Source organism: Sardina pilchardus, chromosome 18, assembly GCF_963854185.1.
Source record: "Sardina pilchardus chromosome 18, fSarPil1.1, whole genome shotgun sequence".
NCBI lineage: Eukaryota > Metazoa > Chordata > Actinopteri > Clupeiformes > Clupeidae > Sardina > Sardina pilchardus.
In genome coordinates, this window is record NC_085011.1 from 3,585,959 (window position 1) to 3,605,429 (window position 19,471).

At 42.0% G+C, this 19,471-nt stretch overlaps 1 protein-coding gene across 1 annotated transcript; it reads right to left on the bottom strand.

The window, feature by feature from the left end:
• Nucleotides 1-7,935: 7,935 nt before the first annotated feature.
• On the bottom strand, nt 7,936-15,011 carry LOC134064389 (cell adhesion molecule-related/down-regulated by oncogenes-like). Its single transcript, XM_062520308.1, has 12 exons — nt 14,981-15,011; nt 14,402-14,437; nt 13,818-14,096; nt 11,470-11,808; nt 11,079-11,345; nt 10,373-10,617; nt 10,159-10,342; nt 9,979-10,009; nt 9,601-9,746; nt 9,419-9,472; nt 9,262-9,315; nt 7,936-8,755 (listed from the first exon to the last, which is right to left on the bottom strand). The coding sequence occupies exons 1-12, from the start codon at nt 15,009-15,011 to the stop codon at nt 8,712-8,714; spliced, it is 1,710 nt and encodes a 569-aa protein (XP_062376292.1). The 3' UTR covers nt 7,936-8,711.
• Between the last annotated feature and the right edge of the window lie 4,460 nt (nt 15,012-19,471).

Genomic DNA, 19,471 nt, shown 5'->3' on the forward strand with positions numbered 1-19,471 from the left:
TGGTAAATAATATTTCTTAAGGTCAAGAAAGGTCATGTTTGGAGTGCACATGATTTATCCCGAGCCATCAGGGTGTGTTTCTGTATATCTCCCTCTAGACAGAGACAGATGTGGAGGCTTCAGCCAGCGCTGTTTCATCCTGATCCGAGCAACCACTGCGGCGCTAACCGATCCGTGTCTGATACAGACTATTCCTTCGTCGCATTTTTGAAGACAGATCCCTTTCTGTGCCTATGTAAGGTGTCGATGGATGGACAATAAAGTGGAGCTCTATATATCTGCTTTCTCTATGTTATGACGAAACTGACTGTAAAGCGAAATTAAAGCAAGATACGGTTTTCAGTACCTGAAGGCTCAGTTAACAGCTTCAGCTGTAGCAATTTCATTCCCAGCACTTTGCAACTAAGAATACAGTATCACTTGGATTAATAGAAAGCTTCTTAGACAAAGTGTGTGATCGTCGAGTTAGATGACCTTCAGTCATGACCCTCAGTCATGCTCGTTCTTGTGGCTCTAATGTAGCGTTCCATTGCAGGGTCTTTGGAAAAATGGCTTGCCTATTTCACTGCCACATCAAGCGTGCCGTTTTAAGTCAGTGCCCTACTTATAAGTTAAGAATTTGAAATCGACTTGTGTCTCTGCTGACAGGGACTGAGCCACGAGATGATTCTGAATGTACTGTAGCACAGGTGCACGTTCTCTGCACGTTTGCCAGAGCTCGAGCTCGAGCTCGCGCGCATGCTCTTCAGTGATTATTGGCTCCCGGCGGTAGTACAGTAGCTTGTTAATCACTAAGGCAAGACCCGGAGACTTTGGATATGGGGAACACACACACACACACAGCCCTGCACACACACACACACACACACACACACACACACACACACACACACACACACACACACACACTAAGGAGAGACCCGGAGACTTTGGATATGGGGAACTTTTTCAACAGAGAAGGATGAAGGCACTGAGGGACTGGTAGGCAAGAGGAATTGCTGCATCGGCAGATATCAGCACACTTCCTCTTAGTTGCACACTTCCTCTTAGTTGCACACTTCCTCTCAGTTCCCAGGGTGGTGAAGGAGAGAGTGGCAGCTAGTCTGGCCTAGTAGTTCTCAGGTGTTTTCTTGTGACAAGGGCAGCCAGGCACACCATTTAAGGAAGCAAGCATTTCTAAAGTAGACTTCCAAAACACAATTATACTGTAGCTCTGTTAATAATCATAAACAAGACTTCTGATGTTACCTTCAACACATGCCTCACTGAGCAAAGTGTGCAACAGCATTATGAACCACTGAGGTGTACCCTACACTTTGCATTTTGCATTTCAGGCTAACGAGATAACACAAAGTGTATTGACTGGCTTTACAAGTCCTAATTATAAACATTCCATCTGTAATTCAAAGAGATGGACCCCTGTGCCGCGCATGCTGAAACTCCAGAATGAGCGATTACTTCACAGAATGATTTTCTCTGGTAATGTGCAACATTTGTTTGTGTTCTGCACGTTCTTCCTAATGGCAAAGATGTGAAGATTTTGCACTGTTTGACAGATGTAGCAATAACAGTAATTAAAAGAGGCAGGACTTGCAAACTGATACATCCGGCCACTATAACTCTAGTTTTCCCTTCTTACCTTGCCTTTGACTAAATATGAGTAGTTATGACATACATGTATGCCCACTTCTCATTTTCTAAACATTCAGTCAAATTATATAAAACATTGTTTTTTTTTTGTTTTTTTTTTGGCAAAGGCTATTTTCACCTAGCCTGGGTGTTCCCATGCTGCCTTGCGCGCAATTTGATTCACACTGCTAGGGCATCCTGGAAACTACCGCCCTAATTTCTGCCTCAGATAGGGGACCAATCACAGAACAGGGGGGAAAGCAAGACAATTATGAGCTATGCACAGACGCATTTGATAGACATCCGTGGTGCCCAATAACCCGAACCCGTTCTTGAACTGGTGCCATTGGAAATTCTTTCAATCGTGGTGCTATCTAGTGAACCAGCCTGCATTTCCACCAGTTTCGAACCAAACCAACAACGTTAGTTTTTGCATGTAGCACCCATTGTTAGTTAATGAGATGCATAAACAGAAGAATAATATGAACAGTTGTCCCGTAAAACCAGAAACTAGTTGTTTAAAATGCCAGTCAACGTCTGCAGTGTAATGCTAATTGACTAGTTTTGTTTAACAGCAGTTGATATGAACGGAACTGTTGATATGGATGGAAAACCAAACCGAAGTGGCTTTTGTTTGGTCGAAATGCTCGGAAAGATTCAAATGTTGGTTCGTGAACGGGAAAGTGAAAATACCTGTTTTTCACTTTTTCACTTTTTCACCTGTTAAGATACAGTACATATAACAAGTGGTCCTTTCCGGATCCCAACCCCACTCTCTCTCCCACTCTCTTCCTGACATTCTCCACTGTCCTACCACATACATAAAATGCCCAAAAAATGTACTTAAAAAAATATATAATATAACAAAATATTATTTTGCCATTGGGATTGAGTTTTCACCTTTCTCACAGATAAGAGGAAGACGAGAAGAACCCAATTGTGGCCATGCACCAAACTCTCCGTCAACAACGTCAAGGTGAAACTGGTATCCCACTCTATGTCTGCTTTAAGGAAGCCTTCAGTCTTGAGTCTGTTGAAGTTGCAGTGCAGAAGCCTAGCAGTCCACATCGTTTAACCTACAGATTGGGCCTTTAAATGTAAATGAACCACCAACTAGCACTTTAATGTCAATGAAGAATGCCCCAAGTTCTCATCTATATGATAATTAAGTCCAGTTTGGTTGACCCTTGACCTGCGGACTGATATGGTTTGCTGCTCCCTTTCTGCCCATTATATCGGCAGATTGAAACACGCCTCAGCAGATATGTCCATAATTCCCTCTAACGTTAGATCACTGTAACAAAATGCAGCACAACCTCGTCTTTATGTTTAATGTTATGGACGCCTAATAAGGGTTTTTTTCCCAAATACTAATACTGTATTCAGAAGTGGAAGTAATGATTTCCATTGTGTTGGACGATTCCCCTGAGTGGTAATTATATTCTGATACATATCGCTCTTCTCAGGCTTCCCGTGGCCACCGCGGGCTAGGATACCTGCTCGTCAGTCAGCAGGCATGAGGTGTGGTTTGGTGTGTGTGTGTGTGTGTGTGTGTGTGTGTGTGTGTGTGTGTGTGCGCGCGCGCATGGGTGTGTGTGTGTTCGTGTATGTGCAGTAGGTTACACTCTGCTCATCAGTAAGCAGATATGAGGTGTGGTTTGGTGTGTGTGTGTGTGCGTGCGTGTGTGCATGCATGTGTATGTGTGTGCGTGTGTGTGTGTGTGTGTGTCAGCATTTGTATATGCATAGGGAGCAGTAGGGGTGCCATGTGAGTGAATGTGTGGGTAGCAGTGGGGGGCGGTTTTTATTGATGTGTGTGTGCGTGCGTGTATAGGCAACAGAGCTTAATCAATTTCATACACTCCTGTGTGTGTGTGTGTGTGTGAGTCTGCGTGTGTGTGTGTGTGTGTCTGCGTGCGCATTTGTGTAGCCCACAGTAGTGGTGCCCGACACTTTTGTGGGAAGAGGGTCTGAGTGTGTGAGTGAGAGAGTGAGCGTGTGTGTGTGTGTGTGTGTGTGTGTGTGTGTCTGTGTGTGAGTGAGTGAGTGAGTGTGTGTGCGTGTGTGTGTGTGTGTGTGTGTGTGTGTGTGTGTGTGTGTGTGTGTGTGTGTGTGTGTGTGTGTGTGTGTGTGTGAGTGAGTGTGTGTGCGTGTGTGTGTGTGTGTGTGTGCAAGCAGCAGGACTGCTTCTCCAATTTTTGTAATTGATGATTCATGAGGTTCTTGCTGCTCCTCTCATCTCTCCTCATCTTTCCCCACCATCTCTTATTTCACACACACACACACACACACACACACACACTTTCTCTCTTACACACTGTCACACACACTTAATTCCACATACACATACATCTCTCTCTCACACACACAGGCACACTCACCAACTTACTCCCCCACCCACATACACACGATGCCCCTTCCTCTCATCTGGCTTAGCTCCCAACACTCACCACACACACACACACACACACACACACACACACACACACACACACACACACACACACATACACACACACACACACACACACACAGACACTCACCCGCCAGACACACACAGACACACACACACTCACTCGCCAGACACACCACACAGACACACACACTCACCACACACACACACAAGCTGCCTATTCCTCTCATCTGGCTTAGCTCCCAACACACACCACACACACTCTCACCACACACACACACACACACACACACAAGCTGCCCCTTTTCTCATCTGGCTTAGCTCCCAACACACTCCGCAGATACACTCTCACACACACTCACCACACACGAATAGACACACACACACCCACCATGCAGACACACTTGAACAGGCACACGCACACACACTCACACGAATAGACACACACACTTACTACGCAGACATACACTGCCCCCTTCTCTAACGACTTTGTTGTGGTGAGCGTAAGACTCCAAGTGTGTGTGAGTGGTGTGTAACTCCTCTGTGTGTGTGTGTGTGTGTGTGTGTGTGTGTGAGTGATAGAGATGTGCCTATCTTAAATGTGTGACAGTATGAATGATTCAATATAGCCCTGGATACACGTCTCAGCGCAGTGGGAGTTCTGCGCCATGTGAAAGAGAACACGTGAAACACGTGTGTGTGTGTGTGTGTGTGTGTGTGTGTGTGTGTGTGTGTATGTGTGTGTGTGTGTGCTCGCATTTGTGTGTGTCTGTCGATGCAAAATGCATTTCAATACTTGTTTGTATGTGTGGTTTTGTTTGTGTATGCAAGTGACTGACAAACACACACACACACACACACACACACACACACATACACACAAACACTACCAGGTACAAAAAGACTAAGGGCATCACACAGACAGAAAGAACAACTCACACACAGGGGGACAAGAGAGCAGGCGAGATTTCTGACTTTTCTGTTTGGGTTTTATTTGATTCATAATTGAGTTGGGCATCGACATCCCTTTGATCTGCAACATAAGGACACAACAGACTACACACACACACACACACACATAGGCAGACCCACACACACACACACACACACACACATACACACATAGGCAGACCCACATCGCCTACGCATATGTAGACACACACACACACATAGTCAGTCACACTTCGCCTAGGCATATGCAGACACACACACAAGCACACACACATTAGACTCTGAAAAACACTGGGCTGAAAACAACCCAAACTGCTTTGTTGTCAACCCAGCCGCTGGTTCATTGTTGAACTAACACACATTAATCCGATATGAGACTAACACACATAATTACAGTATCAAACTCACACACATTATTCCAATATCAGCCGACAGCCATTATTTTCTATACAAATCCTGTGAAGTTGGATCCCTCAATGCTGACCTTTTTTTCCCGCAGTGCTCAGAGCGCTGACAGTTGAAATCAAAATCTGTGACAGGAGCTGTGAGGTCAAAATCTGTTCAACTTTTAGAACAGCGCTGGGCTCATCAATGTCACTTCTCCCTTGCTACTGTAGCCAATTAAAATCAAAGAAGGGGCCGGACTTACTGTACACTGTCAACAATGTTGGTAGTGGCAGAGGAGAACTCAATCAATCACACATTATTCCAATATCAGACTAACACACATTAGAATCAGCTTTATTTGCCAGGTTTGCGTAAACAAACAAACATTATTCCAATGAGACCAACACACATTATTCCAATGATGGACCGTTCCCCATTTTTCCAATATGAGACACATTCAATCGCATGTCCATCAATGTGTGCTGACTCTGCCGAGTCCCAAATTTATTGAGTGGTTTGCTCAATCTGCACTGGAGTATAGCTCCCTCTGCTGGTCTACTTCAATCATTACATCTTCAGGCCCAAAGTTCTTTAAATTATTCAGTCTTCAGGGTGATTCCACTCAGACCCATGCAGTTCCTAACGACCTGAAATAAATTGAAATGAAGGCAAGTGAAAATAAAGTAAAAATGTCGGCTAGTCATTTGAATATATGAATGTTGAAAAATGCATTTGTGTTCACACTATACTGTATAGGTATAGCAAGAAAATGCAAAACACTTTGGATGTGCTCTATGTGTTTAATGTTTAGCATCTGTGTACAATTGGTGTGCGGAAAGAACTATTAATTTGGCGTTTAGCGTGCTGAAGAGGCATACTGGTCCCAGGACATCTGCATAAAATAGACCTCCTCTTTTCTATTGTGGCCCTGTCTGGCTGGCATTTGTGTGTAAATTATGCCAGGCTAAACACACTTGCATACACTTGCTCCTATACAGTACAAAGCAGAGGTATAGACATACTGTATGCATATTCTATAGCCTCCCTTGCTTTGATTTTGCAGAAGCTACAGTACATGTAGAATAGATCAAAGTGGAATCTAAGTATCTAAGATGAATACATTAAGGAGGGAACGCCAGAGAAAGACTGCAGGAAGAGTGCTTGGGCTGGAGGGTTTCAAAACAGATGGAAATATATTGGTATTCTTTCCTTCTCAGAGCCATTTGTCAGAGAGGCCCACTTTTTCCAGTTTTATAGACAACCAGGCTCAGAGCCTCAAATCAGTGACTCAGGTTGGCTATTTAAGTTCTATCATGTATTTTGTTTACCAGTTAGATACCAGTGAAATTATAAAATGTCCCTCAGTTAATCAGAGTATTAAAGCCAACTCCAACAGGATTCTGAGGATGCCTGACGAAGGATTGATTCAGTGGGGAAGTGGGTAAATATGTTTAGGCTATTCATCCAATTCTTCTAAGGATATTCGACCATATTTTTCAAGGGCTATTCAACCAAATTTGGCCAAGCCAAAAATCCTAGGTGAGCAATCACCCCTTGGAAGATTTTTCTCTCTTTTTTTTTTTTTGACACGCACAACAAACACGCCAAAATAGCTTTTACAATATTTTGAAGAGATATCAGTCTAGTACTGAGGCTCCATGAGAGTGCCCTACGAGCTGGACCCGGTAGCCCAGACGACGAGTAGGTCACACGAGGACCCTCCGGAGCAGCCCCTGGAGACTATCAGCTCCTCCAAGAGGACTCGTACAACAGAATGCAGAATGATATGAAATGGTGACACCAAGAGGACTAACATAACGTACGTGAGGTGAGGTCCTTATGGTACTGTATGTACACTATCTAACACAGCAAATGAAGGTGTATACACACAAATGTTAATGTACTGTTATGTTGAAAGCTTGCATGTGGGGCCAAGTAAGGTTTTGAGAAACACTATAATCCATGACTACTCCGGTATAGACCAATTCAGCACCTTGGACAGCTCCTGTACCTGTTCCTTCTGTCCCAAATATCTGCCCTTCTTTAGGGACAACAAACACTCTGTGTGTGTGTGTGTGTGTGTGTGTGTGTGTGTGTGTGTGTGTGTGTGTGTGTGTGTGTGTGTGTGTGTGTGTGTGAGTGTGTGTGTCTGTCTGTCTGTGTGTGTGTGTCTGTGTGTGTGTGTCTGTGTGTGTGTGTGTGTGTGTGTGTGTGTGTGTGTGTGTATGCGTGTGTGTGTGTGTGTGTGTGTGTGTGTGTGTGTGTGTGTGTGTGTGTGTGTGTATGCGTCTCAGACTGAAATCATCAATGGTGCTATGAGCCCTCGTGGAGTGGGTTGCTGATTTTAGGATGAGGTCACTCATGAAGTGCTACTTGTTATCATGCTGGTCTGACACTGTTTTGGCTTCTCTTACATGTCAGTTCTCTGGACTGTAAACATGTCCAAACATTTAAATTAATTATTGTATCTGGTGAGATGAATCACTCTTTATTATTTCCAATACACAAAACATGTTATGAAAACAAACAGAAGTACTGTACAGTATATAGCCTTCATTAGCACGCAGACCTTCTCAATTTAATATGCAGTCAGTTGTTTACTCAATTTCAAAGAAATACACATCCATGCATATTTTTGTGCCCGTGTTTTAGAGAAATTGGAAATGGGCATTTTGGCGCATTGGGGTCCGGTTCACTCTGTCAGGACTTATTTTACCAATAACGGCCGAAGTTCTTTACATTATCCCATATTTTGAATAGATTTTAAAGTGTGAAACAGCTTCAAATCAATGACAATAATTAAAGACAGAACATTTACATGAGATGATAGGAGCAATATATTTCAATCACGTTACGTCTGTACATAATGTGCAAGCTAATTGCCTGGCCTGCCACCATTATACAACAATTAAGGGTGCTGTTCATATTTAATGGTGGTTAGTACATTACAACACTACAGCAAGTTGTGCCCCTATTCTCTTTTCTAATGAACACACACAAAATATAAATAGTAATTTTGAGTTTTTGTCCCATAAAAAAGTAATGTCATATTTGAGAATACATGTATGTATGCAAATTCATTAATACGGTACATTCACACTAACGATCATGCTAAAAATATATATACATTTACTGTCTAGCTCAAAGGCATTATTGTGATGTTAGTCGTAAGAATTGGCAGGTAGGGCCTTATACGGACATCATTTACATCATACTACTTTTATAAATCCTCATTCAGTGAACTCACACATCATTCAACTTTCAAATATTCACTGGACATTTCCAGTTCTTACATCTGTCTTGTTCTCTAAGTTAAGTATTTTCCTTTTTCTCAAGTATCAGGGAGATCCACATCGTCATACCCCTCCTCAAAACCTACACAGGGAGATCCACATCGTCATACCCCTCCTCAAAACCTACACAGGGAGATCCACATCGTCATATCCGTCCTCAAAACCTACACAGGGAGATCCACATCGTCATATCCGTCCTCAAAACCTACACAGGGAGATCCACATCGTCATATCCGTCCTCAAAACCTACACAGGGAGATCCACATCGTCATATCCGTCCTCAAAACCTACACAGGGAGACAGAAATGATATGAGGACGACGGTCATCATACTGTAAATGCCAGATTACACTTTCTTTTCTACAAACACTGATGCATGTTTCCTTTAGTGAAATGTTTCACTGTCAGGTCCAAGACTGGTGTATATGGTAGATGTACTGTATGTATTTACCACAAATACATACCAGGAATACTAAAGACAATTGCATATGCAGTTTTTATTAATTAATGGTTATGAAACAAATCTGCATTATATTTACAACATTTTACAAAGCATCAAAGTTAGTATTATTTAGATAACTTGTTATACCTTCACAGGAATCTTTGGATGATTTAATTGTTTCATAGACATCTGTGGAACCTGCTTTAGATAGAATTGATTCAGAAAAAGTAAACCTTAATATAGGCCTAATGCAAGAAAAAACATATCAATATATTCAGATACTTCAAAATACAAACACACAGACCTTTCTGCAGTGGCATATACAAGGGTGTGAGGGTGCCATAGTCATCTGTGCATCCTACCGTATGGAATTAATGGTACATCATTAGAATGAGAGACATGTATTTGTTCTGCAAAAATCAATCCAAACCATACATTACATTAACATTAATAAAACAAAGAAATCAACATAAGAGCTGGTCTTACTCTTCTGCAGAGGCATATACTCTGATTGAGTCCCCTCACTTCCTGCAGACTGACTCTGATCCTGATTCCTCTGGTCTGGGTCTGAACTCTGATTGGTGGTCTGGTCCGGGTCTGAACTCTGATTGGTGGTCTGCAGTTGCTGGTCTCTACAGGGACACAGAGATCTGTTGTGTGCTGAGAAAGTAATGATGTTTGACTGACTGTTGAATCCCACAAAGAAAATAGCCAGACTTTTACATGTAACATGGATAAAGGCTATGAAGGCTAGGCTATAAAGGCTTATTAAATAATCGGTGATTAAATGCATATTCAAGGGTAAGGCATTTCTGAGGGGGACACTACTTCCCATTAACAAAATAAATTGTGAAGAAAACTTACAGGTTTCGCCTCACTGTACTGGAACCTGAATCTTAGAAGAGAAAATGTACAGACATCAAATCAATGGTTGTGTGCCATTTTTTTCAACAGTCTTTTATTAACATTTGATATTTAGAAAATACTGGTATGTAAGATAAAATACAGGAGTCATTTCCATGAGCTGATAACTTTTTCTCTTACCTTTAACTTTGTTGAAGTGAAACAGCAGGGCCAGTAAAGTGACCAGAGCAAAGCCTATGAGGAGCCCAATCACCACAATCACCACTACCACCAACTTAGAGGAGTCAGGATCTGAAACTGTAAACACACTGCAGTTGACAGTGTCATATCCAAATATCATGTACGTATACATAACGGTAAACATTACATACAGTAACTATTAACCTCTCCAACCCCTGATGGTGATCCAGCTCTCTGGTGACTCTCCTCTCTCTGGGTTCCTGCACTTATAGAGGCCGTCATGTGACTTGGAGACTGCAGGGATGGTCATCTCTCCTGTGGTGGAGGTCTGCAGGAGTGTCCCATCTTTATAGAAGTCAGCCCTGATGTTGGATATCTTGAAGCGAAATCTACAGCGTAGAGTCAGAGCATCTCCCTCAGTCACAGGATGGGCAGGACTCTCTAGGATTACGTCTCCATCTACAAACAGAAGCTCAGTTGCTCAGTTCGGCTAGTTTAAGTTTCCAAATTCAGGTGAACAAGACAAGAGGTTTGACAAAGTCTGGGAATTTCCTTCACTGATCTATAACATTTACAGGTATTCATTTAACAGACACTTTTATCCAAAGCTGAGTTCATACAAACTGAGTAGAATAAGTCTGCTAAACCACCACATGGAAATACAGATATAACTAGAGGAACCCAACAGAGTCTGAGGTAGTTCTGGCCAAACAAGTTGAGAGGCCAAACTTCATGTTCATCAAATATAAATGAGTCCAGATAATCCTGCACACAGCAGGTGGACAAAACACACCACAGCTGATGGAGGTAATGGAGGTAATGAATTAGCCAACAGCAATAACAGAAAACCCTCTAATGCTAAATGGAAAGAAATAGCTCAGCTTTCCACACACTATCAAATCATGCCTGATTACACTCACCGTGCACTGTGATGTTGACAGGATTACTCTGCTCTCCAGACTCAAACTGACACCAGTACACTCCACTGTCTGATGGAGATGCTGATCTGATACTGCAGCTGGATCTTGTTTCTGATCTACACTTTGATTCTCCTCCTCTGCCTGTGAACCACCTCAGTGTCCATCCAGTTGAGTTGCCCTGAACCACACAGCTCAGGGAGAGAGACTCAAATGTAAAGATCTGGGTCCAGTTTGAATGGATGATGACAGAAGCTGGAGGAGACACACCTGAGACAAACAGCACCACACGCAACATTGAAATTAAACAAAATAAAATTGCTGTACTAGAGGCACCCTACTCCATAAAGTATGGGTCTGATGACAACTGAACACTGATGGGTTTATATCTCACCTGTGACCCAGAGGGGCTGAGGCTGACTGAACTCTGTGTGATAGACTGGCTCTCCTCTCTCTGCTCTGCACACATAAACCCCTGTGTGTCTAAGAGCAGCAGGGCTGAGAGTGTAGGAGCCTCCAGATCCTCTGATGCTGTCTGAGACCCCCTCTACATCATATATTTTGTTTTTGTGTGTGATATATCTTAACCCATGGCCAGGCCTGTAGGGGGAAGTCTTGTACCAGTGGAATCTCCAGTCTGTAGTGGAGCCTCTAACCTCACAGCTCAGAGTCACTGAGTCTCCTTCAGTCAGCCAGGTCTGTGAGAGGGAACTCAAAACTGCCCGGGGTTTCTCTGTGTGGGAAGAATACAAAGTTGGTAATGGCACCACAACAGCTTTTACAACTACACATTTCAGATTGTATATGGGTATACAGTGCCTATAGAAAGTTATCATACCCTTTTGAAATAGTTACTTTTTTTGTCTTACAGCCTGAAATCAAAACCCATTTTAAAAAAAAATCTTTTCCAGTTTTATTTACAAATGTAGCTGTACAACATCAAAATAATGAAAAAAAAGCCAACAGTTCTGAAAATTAATAAAAAATTAAAAACTAGAATAACAGGGTTGGAAAAGTCATCATACCCCTGACTTAATACTTTGTAAAACTTCCTTTTGCTTTCATTACAGCCATCAATCTGTTTGGATATGTCTCTATTATAGCTTTGCACACCTAGATAGGGGAATATTTGCCCAATTTTCCGTGCAGAAATGTTAAAATTTAGTCAAATTCTGTAGGGAATGGCGATGGACTGCTCTCTTCAAGTCAATCCACATATTTTCTATAGGATTTAAGTCAGGGCTCTGACTTTGCCACTCAAGGATATTCACCATCCTATCCTTAAGCCACTGCTTTGTTCTTTTGGCAGTATGTTTAGGATTTTTGTCGTGTTGGAAGGCGAATGACCTCCCCATCCTCAGCTGTTTAGGAGAGGGACGCAGGTTTTCCTCAAGAATTTTGGTGTACTTGGCAGCATCCATTTTCCCTTCTATCCTGACCAATTGCCCAGTCCCCGCTGAAGAGAAACATCCCCAAAACATAATGTTGCCCCCACCATGCTTCAAAGTAGGTATGGTGTGTTTTGGGTGTGTTTGGGTGTGTATACTGTGTTTGGTTAGCGCCTGGAGCTCAGTCCAAAAACTTCAATCTTAGTCTCCAAAAAGTTCGATCTTAGTCTCATCTGACCATATAAGCTTTTTCCACATGGTAGCAGAATATTCCAGATGTGTTTTTGCACTGAACTCCAAGCGCAATGTTTGGCGAAAACCAACACAGTACACCACCCAAAACACACCATATCTAGTGTGAAGCATGGTTGGGGCAACATTATGTTGTGGGGATGTTTCTTTTCAGCGGGAACTGGGCAATTGGTCAGGATAGAAGGGAAAATGGATGCTGCCAAATACACCCACATTCTTAAGGAAAACCTGCGTCCCTCTCCTAGACAGCTGAGGATGGGGAGGTCATTCGCCTTCCAACACGACAATAATCCTAAACATACTGCCAAAAAAACAAAGCAGTGGCTTAAGGATAGGATGGTGAATATCCTTGAGTGGCAAAGTCAGAGCCCTGACTTAAATACTATAGAAAATATGTGGATTGACTTGAAGAGAGCAGTCCATCGCCATTCCCTACAGAATTTGACTAAATTTTAACATTTCTGTACGGAAAATTGGGCAAATATTCCCCTATCTAGGTGTGCAAAGCTATAATAGAGACATATCCAAACAGATTGATGGCTGTAATGAAAGCAAAAGGAAGCTTTACAAAGTATTAAGTCAGGGGTATGATGACTTTTCCAACCCTGTTATTCTAGTTTTTCATTTTTTATTAATTTTCAGAACTGTTTACTTTTTTTTCATTATTTTGATGTTGTACAGCTAAATTTGTTAATAAAACTGGAAAAGATTTTTTTAAAAATGGGTTTTGATTTCAGGCTGTAAGACAAAAAAAGTAACTATTTCAAAAGGGTATGATGACTTTCTATAGGCACTGTATGTGAAAATGTTTTATGAAAGTTTTAGGAGCTGACATTTGCACAGTGTAGTGTTAGTAAACCTTAATCATTTGGAAACAATCTATTAACGAACAAATCTAACTTCTGTGAGACAAGTATGAATTGTCTGCAAATATCAAAGACTAGTCAAAAGACCATATCCAATGAATGAAGACATGCGCAGAGACAATTTTGACTGTCAATTGCATTTTGATGCAAGTTACAGAATAAATAGAAACAACCAAAAGTGCTCAACAATTATATGATACTTTGCGATGCACAGCACTGTATTGATGTTTACTCACCTGATACGTGTATTGCTTTAGTCCTACTCTTGAACTCTTCTCTGTCATCATATCTATTGCAGGTGTAGTTACCACTATGGGACACCTGCAGATGCTGTATTGTGTACTTATTACTCTTAGTCCGGAGATTCACTCTTGGGTAAACCTTCTGTCCATCTCTTTGCCAACTGTACCACCATCTTGAGGAGTTCTGCTGTATGCTACATTTGAGAGTGACAGACTCTCCAATGTAGAACTGTGATTGGTCAGGATTCAGCACCAGTACAGCGGTGGGTATCCCTGTATAAACACAGGACAGGCATGACATGGAGATGGGAGGAAAACGACACATGTGGACATATGGCCTGTAAACCTCTCTGGGTGAAAGCTGAAAGAACCCACAGTAGTCTGTGATGACAGTTTCAGGAAAAAGACACTCTCTGACCCTCTAAAGATGCTATAGTACACAGTGCTTTATTGCAACTGTTGCCAACTCTACTGTACCATGCATTGGCACAGTCATTCTGATGTGTGTCATTCTAGACCAACTTTGTCTACACCATGATGAAGGAACTGGGGAGCACAAAAGCTCAAATGAGTCTCACCTGCAGCATGTCCAGAGTGGGTGCACACTATCAGCACTGGAACACAAAGACACACAGATCACATTCCTCATTAACATTCAGCAATGATATGTCATGATCATCACTTAGAACATATGCACACAAAAATACCCTTCTTCTCTCACAAACAAAAGTAGGCTAAACTATCTAAATCAAATATATGAAAAAGTGGTTACCATCATTCCTGATTCATGTATTACTTCTTTCCTAAATATATCACGAATCATCAGAAATTGACATGAATTCATAGTCTGTCATTTGTTATCTCATACATGAACAACAGATCAACTAAAGCACTAGGCATGGTAGGCACATCATTATGAACCATGATTTATTAAGTATGATTGGGATTATTTATTTTTCTGCCAAAAGAGGGGCCATATAATTAGAATTCAAAATTCAAAAAGTGAAACTTGTATAATGTATACATTCATTCCACACAGACTGATATATTTCAAGTAACTCAGATGTTACACACACAAACACACACACACACACACACACACACTCACACACTCAACTTTCTTTAACAGGAGTTTGGGTTTTTTGAGGATAACTCACCAAGCAGCAGCAGGCCCTTAGAGAGCTCCATGCTGAGTGTCGTCCAGTTACTGTTTGACTGAGATGGCAGAGTGTGATCAGAGAGAAAGACAGCAAACGACAAACCACCTCCTTCTTCTCCCACAGAGTGTGTGTGTGCGTGTGTGCGTGTGCGTGTGTGTGTGTGTGTGTGTGTGTGTGTGTCTAAGCCAAGAGCAAAGGCTCTACGAAAATTCTGCTCAATTTCTGTGATAGTTGGCAGTTTGTTGCTGTTTGTTGTACCCATGAACTGAGACCAGAGGCATAGGCTACTGGGTTTAAAATGCTGGTATCTAAGATTGTTTGTGTTCAATTAAATATTTTGTAAAACGTGAACACAAATAAAGGCATTACATTTTATCTCTCATATCACACACATAGATGCAATAGGGGCCACGTCAACCCATCCCACAACCACTGAACTCATTTCATGTATAGCCACCTTAAACATGAAAAAGCTCAAATGAGGTGGTGTAATCGCAGGTATCTCTGACCTGACATGTTCAAAACTGCACGGAATTTGAAGTGTTGTAGGATCACTATGACACCCTCTGAATGTATGCCAAGTTTTAGTTCATGGGGGACCATACGATAAATTAATATATGTGTATACTGTATTTAGTGACTGTAAACCACGCACACGCAAGCACACACTCATATAAAGACACGTACATGCACACACATGCAGGCACACTCACACTCACACTCACACTCACACTCACACTCACACTCACACCTACAGAGGAAACCAGACCAGAACCACAGTCTCTCACCTCCTCTTGCACAGTAATAGACAAGCAGAAACACACAGCAACTGTAGAAAAGATAGAAAACAAGTGTGTACACAACAGAGAACAGAGAAAAGAAACAAACTAGAGAAAACAGCAATAGGGCTCGGGATCATGACGTAAAAAACTTCGCGGGCGCAGCCATATTGGCAGCTTCACTCCTAAGTTTACTATGGATTACTATGGATTTACTCCCGCCTATATTAGTGTGTTCCTGTTACTTAGTTTTTGCCTTCATGGTCGTGTGTTGCTGTGTAGTGGGGTGTAACAGTACCACCCATGATCGCAAGAGGAAAAGAATCGCTAATACTACATTTCTGCTTCTTGTCTTCTGCATCTGAATGAATGGATATTACGCTCGGTGCGCTACCAATATGGCGGCTATTCCTAGAATGCAAGGCTTGTTCCCGAGCCCTATAGGGGCATACAAAGAGTGGAGAGGAGAGTAATAGGCCGATTATGGCATGTGAGACATTGAAACCAATGAAGACCAAGTGACATATTAAACACCACGGACAGCAGCCAAACACAAGTGTTTCACTGTGTTTCTCATGCTGACTATATATAGACCTGAAACGTCCTGTCCTCTGACTACCCCTCCCCAAAGGGGTCTCGGCCTCTAACTCAAGCCAAGGATACAAATAATGCTTTCTTTTTTTTACTTGTTTATTCTTCAGAACTTGTTCAGATCCAAAAAGTAGATAAACAATAAAGAAAATAATCATTCTGGTTTAGAGTCCTTATGTCATGTTGTGTGCGGCTGCTTCTGTTAATGAGGTTGTGCCTTGGTGTGGACATGGTGTTGGACTGCAGTCGTCAGGTCATCTGTGTGCGCTTGCTAGTGAATTATTTTATTTTATTTTATTATTTTATTTTTTTTTTGGGGGGGGGGGGGGGGGGGCGCATGCTGGTGCAGCGACCGGCAGCAAGTCACGTAAATGCCTTAAAGCAGAAACTAAAGAAGATATGCTCTCAGGATCCCCCTACAGTTGAGAAGTTCAGTAGTACATTAACTAAATATGTGTCTTGCAATAAACATACGCAGTATAAGCATTACTCCTATTATTGTAAGAGTTTAAGTGCCATCAAAAAGTGTTTTGAAATTTTATTTTAAATCAATAACTTTTAAATGTTGTGTTTAATGTTAAGCTTTATTCTGTTTTATCCTATGCTATGATGTACAGTACTACTCATATAGAATATACAGTATGCTCACTTTCCACAGTGCCACCACATGCCAGGCTGACAGTTGAGCCACAGAATCCCGTGTTCACCAGTGAGACCATCAAACTGACCTGGCTGGGGAACTACTACATGGCTGGAGATACAAGTGGTTCAAAAGAAAAACCGGATCTGAGCTGAGGCCCTCAGGGCGGTACAGCAAAAGTGAGAATGTTTTCACCATCAGGGGGTCTGCTGGAGAGGACAGCGCCCTCTACTGGTGCCAGGGGGAGAGCACGGGCTCCCTGCAGTCACACATCAGCAATGCTGTGCAGCTGGCAGTGGCTGGTGTGTATACATTTGGTTAAGTTCTGCCATTCCCTAGATGCCTTTTGAAATAAAATAAGTGAAAAGGAGAATGAGGGCGGAAGAGAGCTGTGTGCTAATTTTGAAAGATGCAATAGTGTTTTCATATCTATCCATTCACATACAGTAGCCTACATGCCTATATTGCATTACAGTAAAATAGCCCCACATCATCACATACCCTTCACCATAGCTAGAGATTGACATGGTGCTTTTTCCAGTAGGCCTATTAGCCTGTTTGATATGCATGAGCTCAATAAGCATCAAACAGGCTAATAGGCTTACTGGAAAAAGTGCCATGCCAATCTCTAACTATAGTGAAGGGTATGTGATGATGTGGGGCTATTTTAATTCCAAAGGCCAAGGGAACTTTATCAGGATGCACAATATCCTGGATCCATGAAAGAGCTGGACTTAAAAAATAAAAATCTGCCTGCCCTTATGTTAACCCTATGTGTTAAATTCCCATAGGGTTACATAGGGGTTCATATACTTCCTTCCCCCTAGCATTTAGGAAGAACATGTATTTATTTACGATACATTCTTCAATCACAAAGCAAATTGGTGTACTTAGCGGTTTTATTTTTACTCCTTTTTTGAATTAAGACATTAAGATCAATTGTCAAATTATGATTTTCTATTCCTTTCTATTTTTAGGCAACTTTAGCATGGTATCAAATACATTTCTCCTCACTGTATAGGCCTACTGTATAGACTGTGTATATATATATATATATATATATATATATATATATATACACACACACACACATCACAGCATATTTATCATAGTATATTTCCTTTGGTGGACTGTATAGTAGGGGTCATCCCTGTGTTCCCAGGTTAGAGGGTCTTCTGTTCCCAGGACTCTTCTTTGTGCTCCTTTCACTACTGGTGTTCATATCAAAACCATAATACTGTAATGAGATCAGTGCAATAAGACAAGAATAAAACAATGTTCAGATAATGCACACGCATACAGTACACGTATACAGTATGTACAGTCTATGACAATTACATTTTCTTATGGATTTGTGCATATTTTTGTCAGACAAATAAAGATGAAAAAGTAGCCTATTTTATGTGTATTTCAAGTATTTTATTGGACCTAGAACATGGAATATGTTGTTCTTTCTACTAGAGGTTGTGTTCCTCTCATGCCATTGGTACAGTAGGTGAACTCCACTGACTGTGTCCACTGTATATTGTGTACACGCCAGAGATCTGGCTCGGCCTGTCTGACAAGAAAAAGACCCACAAATATTTTTCAGAAAAAAAGTCTCTCCTTACTCCTTGCTGCTTTTTGGTTCTTTTCAGGCTACACACACAGACACTCACTCACGCACGCACGCACACACACACACACCATTCCGCACGGCCATGGTGCTTAGTGTACTTTTCCTCATCCTTCTCCCTCGTCAGGGTTTGTGGATATTGTCGTTCAAATCACGACTTGCCTGTTATACTGCTTAAGCTTAACTCTCTCTCACACACACACACACACACACACACACACACACACACCTCCATTCCTAGCCTAGAATATACTGTATGCTAGTTAGACAGACACAAGACGGAGATTCAGGAAGTGGTTTGATTGGAGTGTGGAGCAGCAATGTTAAACTGTAACTGAGAGACGGTGATGTAACATGGATGAGTCGCGCTCACGCCGAAGCCCACACTTACTCCCACAGAGCGGTGGAGAGAGAGAGGGAGAGAGAGAGAGTGGATGGGTGGAGAGAGGGAGAGAGAGATGGAGAGAGAGAGTGGGAGAGAGAGAGAGAGAGAGCGGATGGGTGGAGAGAGAGAGGGAGAGAGAGAGAGAGGATGGGTGGAGAGAGAGAGGGAGAGAGAGAGAGAGAGTGGATGGGTGGAGAGAGGGAGAGAGAGATGGAGAGTGGACCGGTGGAAAGAGGGAGAGAGTGCAGGCGAGAGATAGTTAAGTGGTAGAGAGAGAGAGTGGGCGAAAGAGCGAGAGAGAGAGAGAGAGAGAGCTTGGGAGGTAGAGAAACAGGAGAGTACTCAGTATCTGAATACAGTGGTAGAATCATCACTTTTGTCTTCTGTTACATGTCATTTATGACGGATTTTGACGGAAGGCGTTTTTTACGGATTTTAATGCAGCACCTGAAAGTGGACTTGAGAAGAGACTAAGGTT

Excerpts from the sequence above, each read along its gene's own strand:
- LOC134064389 (XM_062520308.1), bottom strand. The coding sequence starts at position 15,011 with ATGGAGCTCTCTAAGGGCCTGCTGCTGCTTG. Across the intron at positions 11,346-11,469 it reads TCAGCCCCTCTGGGTCACAG|GTGTGTCTCCTCCAGCTTCT; the intron begins GTGAGATATAAA and ends TGTTTGTCTCAG. Across the intron at positions 10,010-10,158 it reads TCACTTCAACAAAGTTAAAG|ATTCAGGTTCCAGTACAGTG; the intron begins GTAAGAGAAAAA and ends TTCTCTTCTAAG.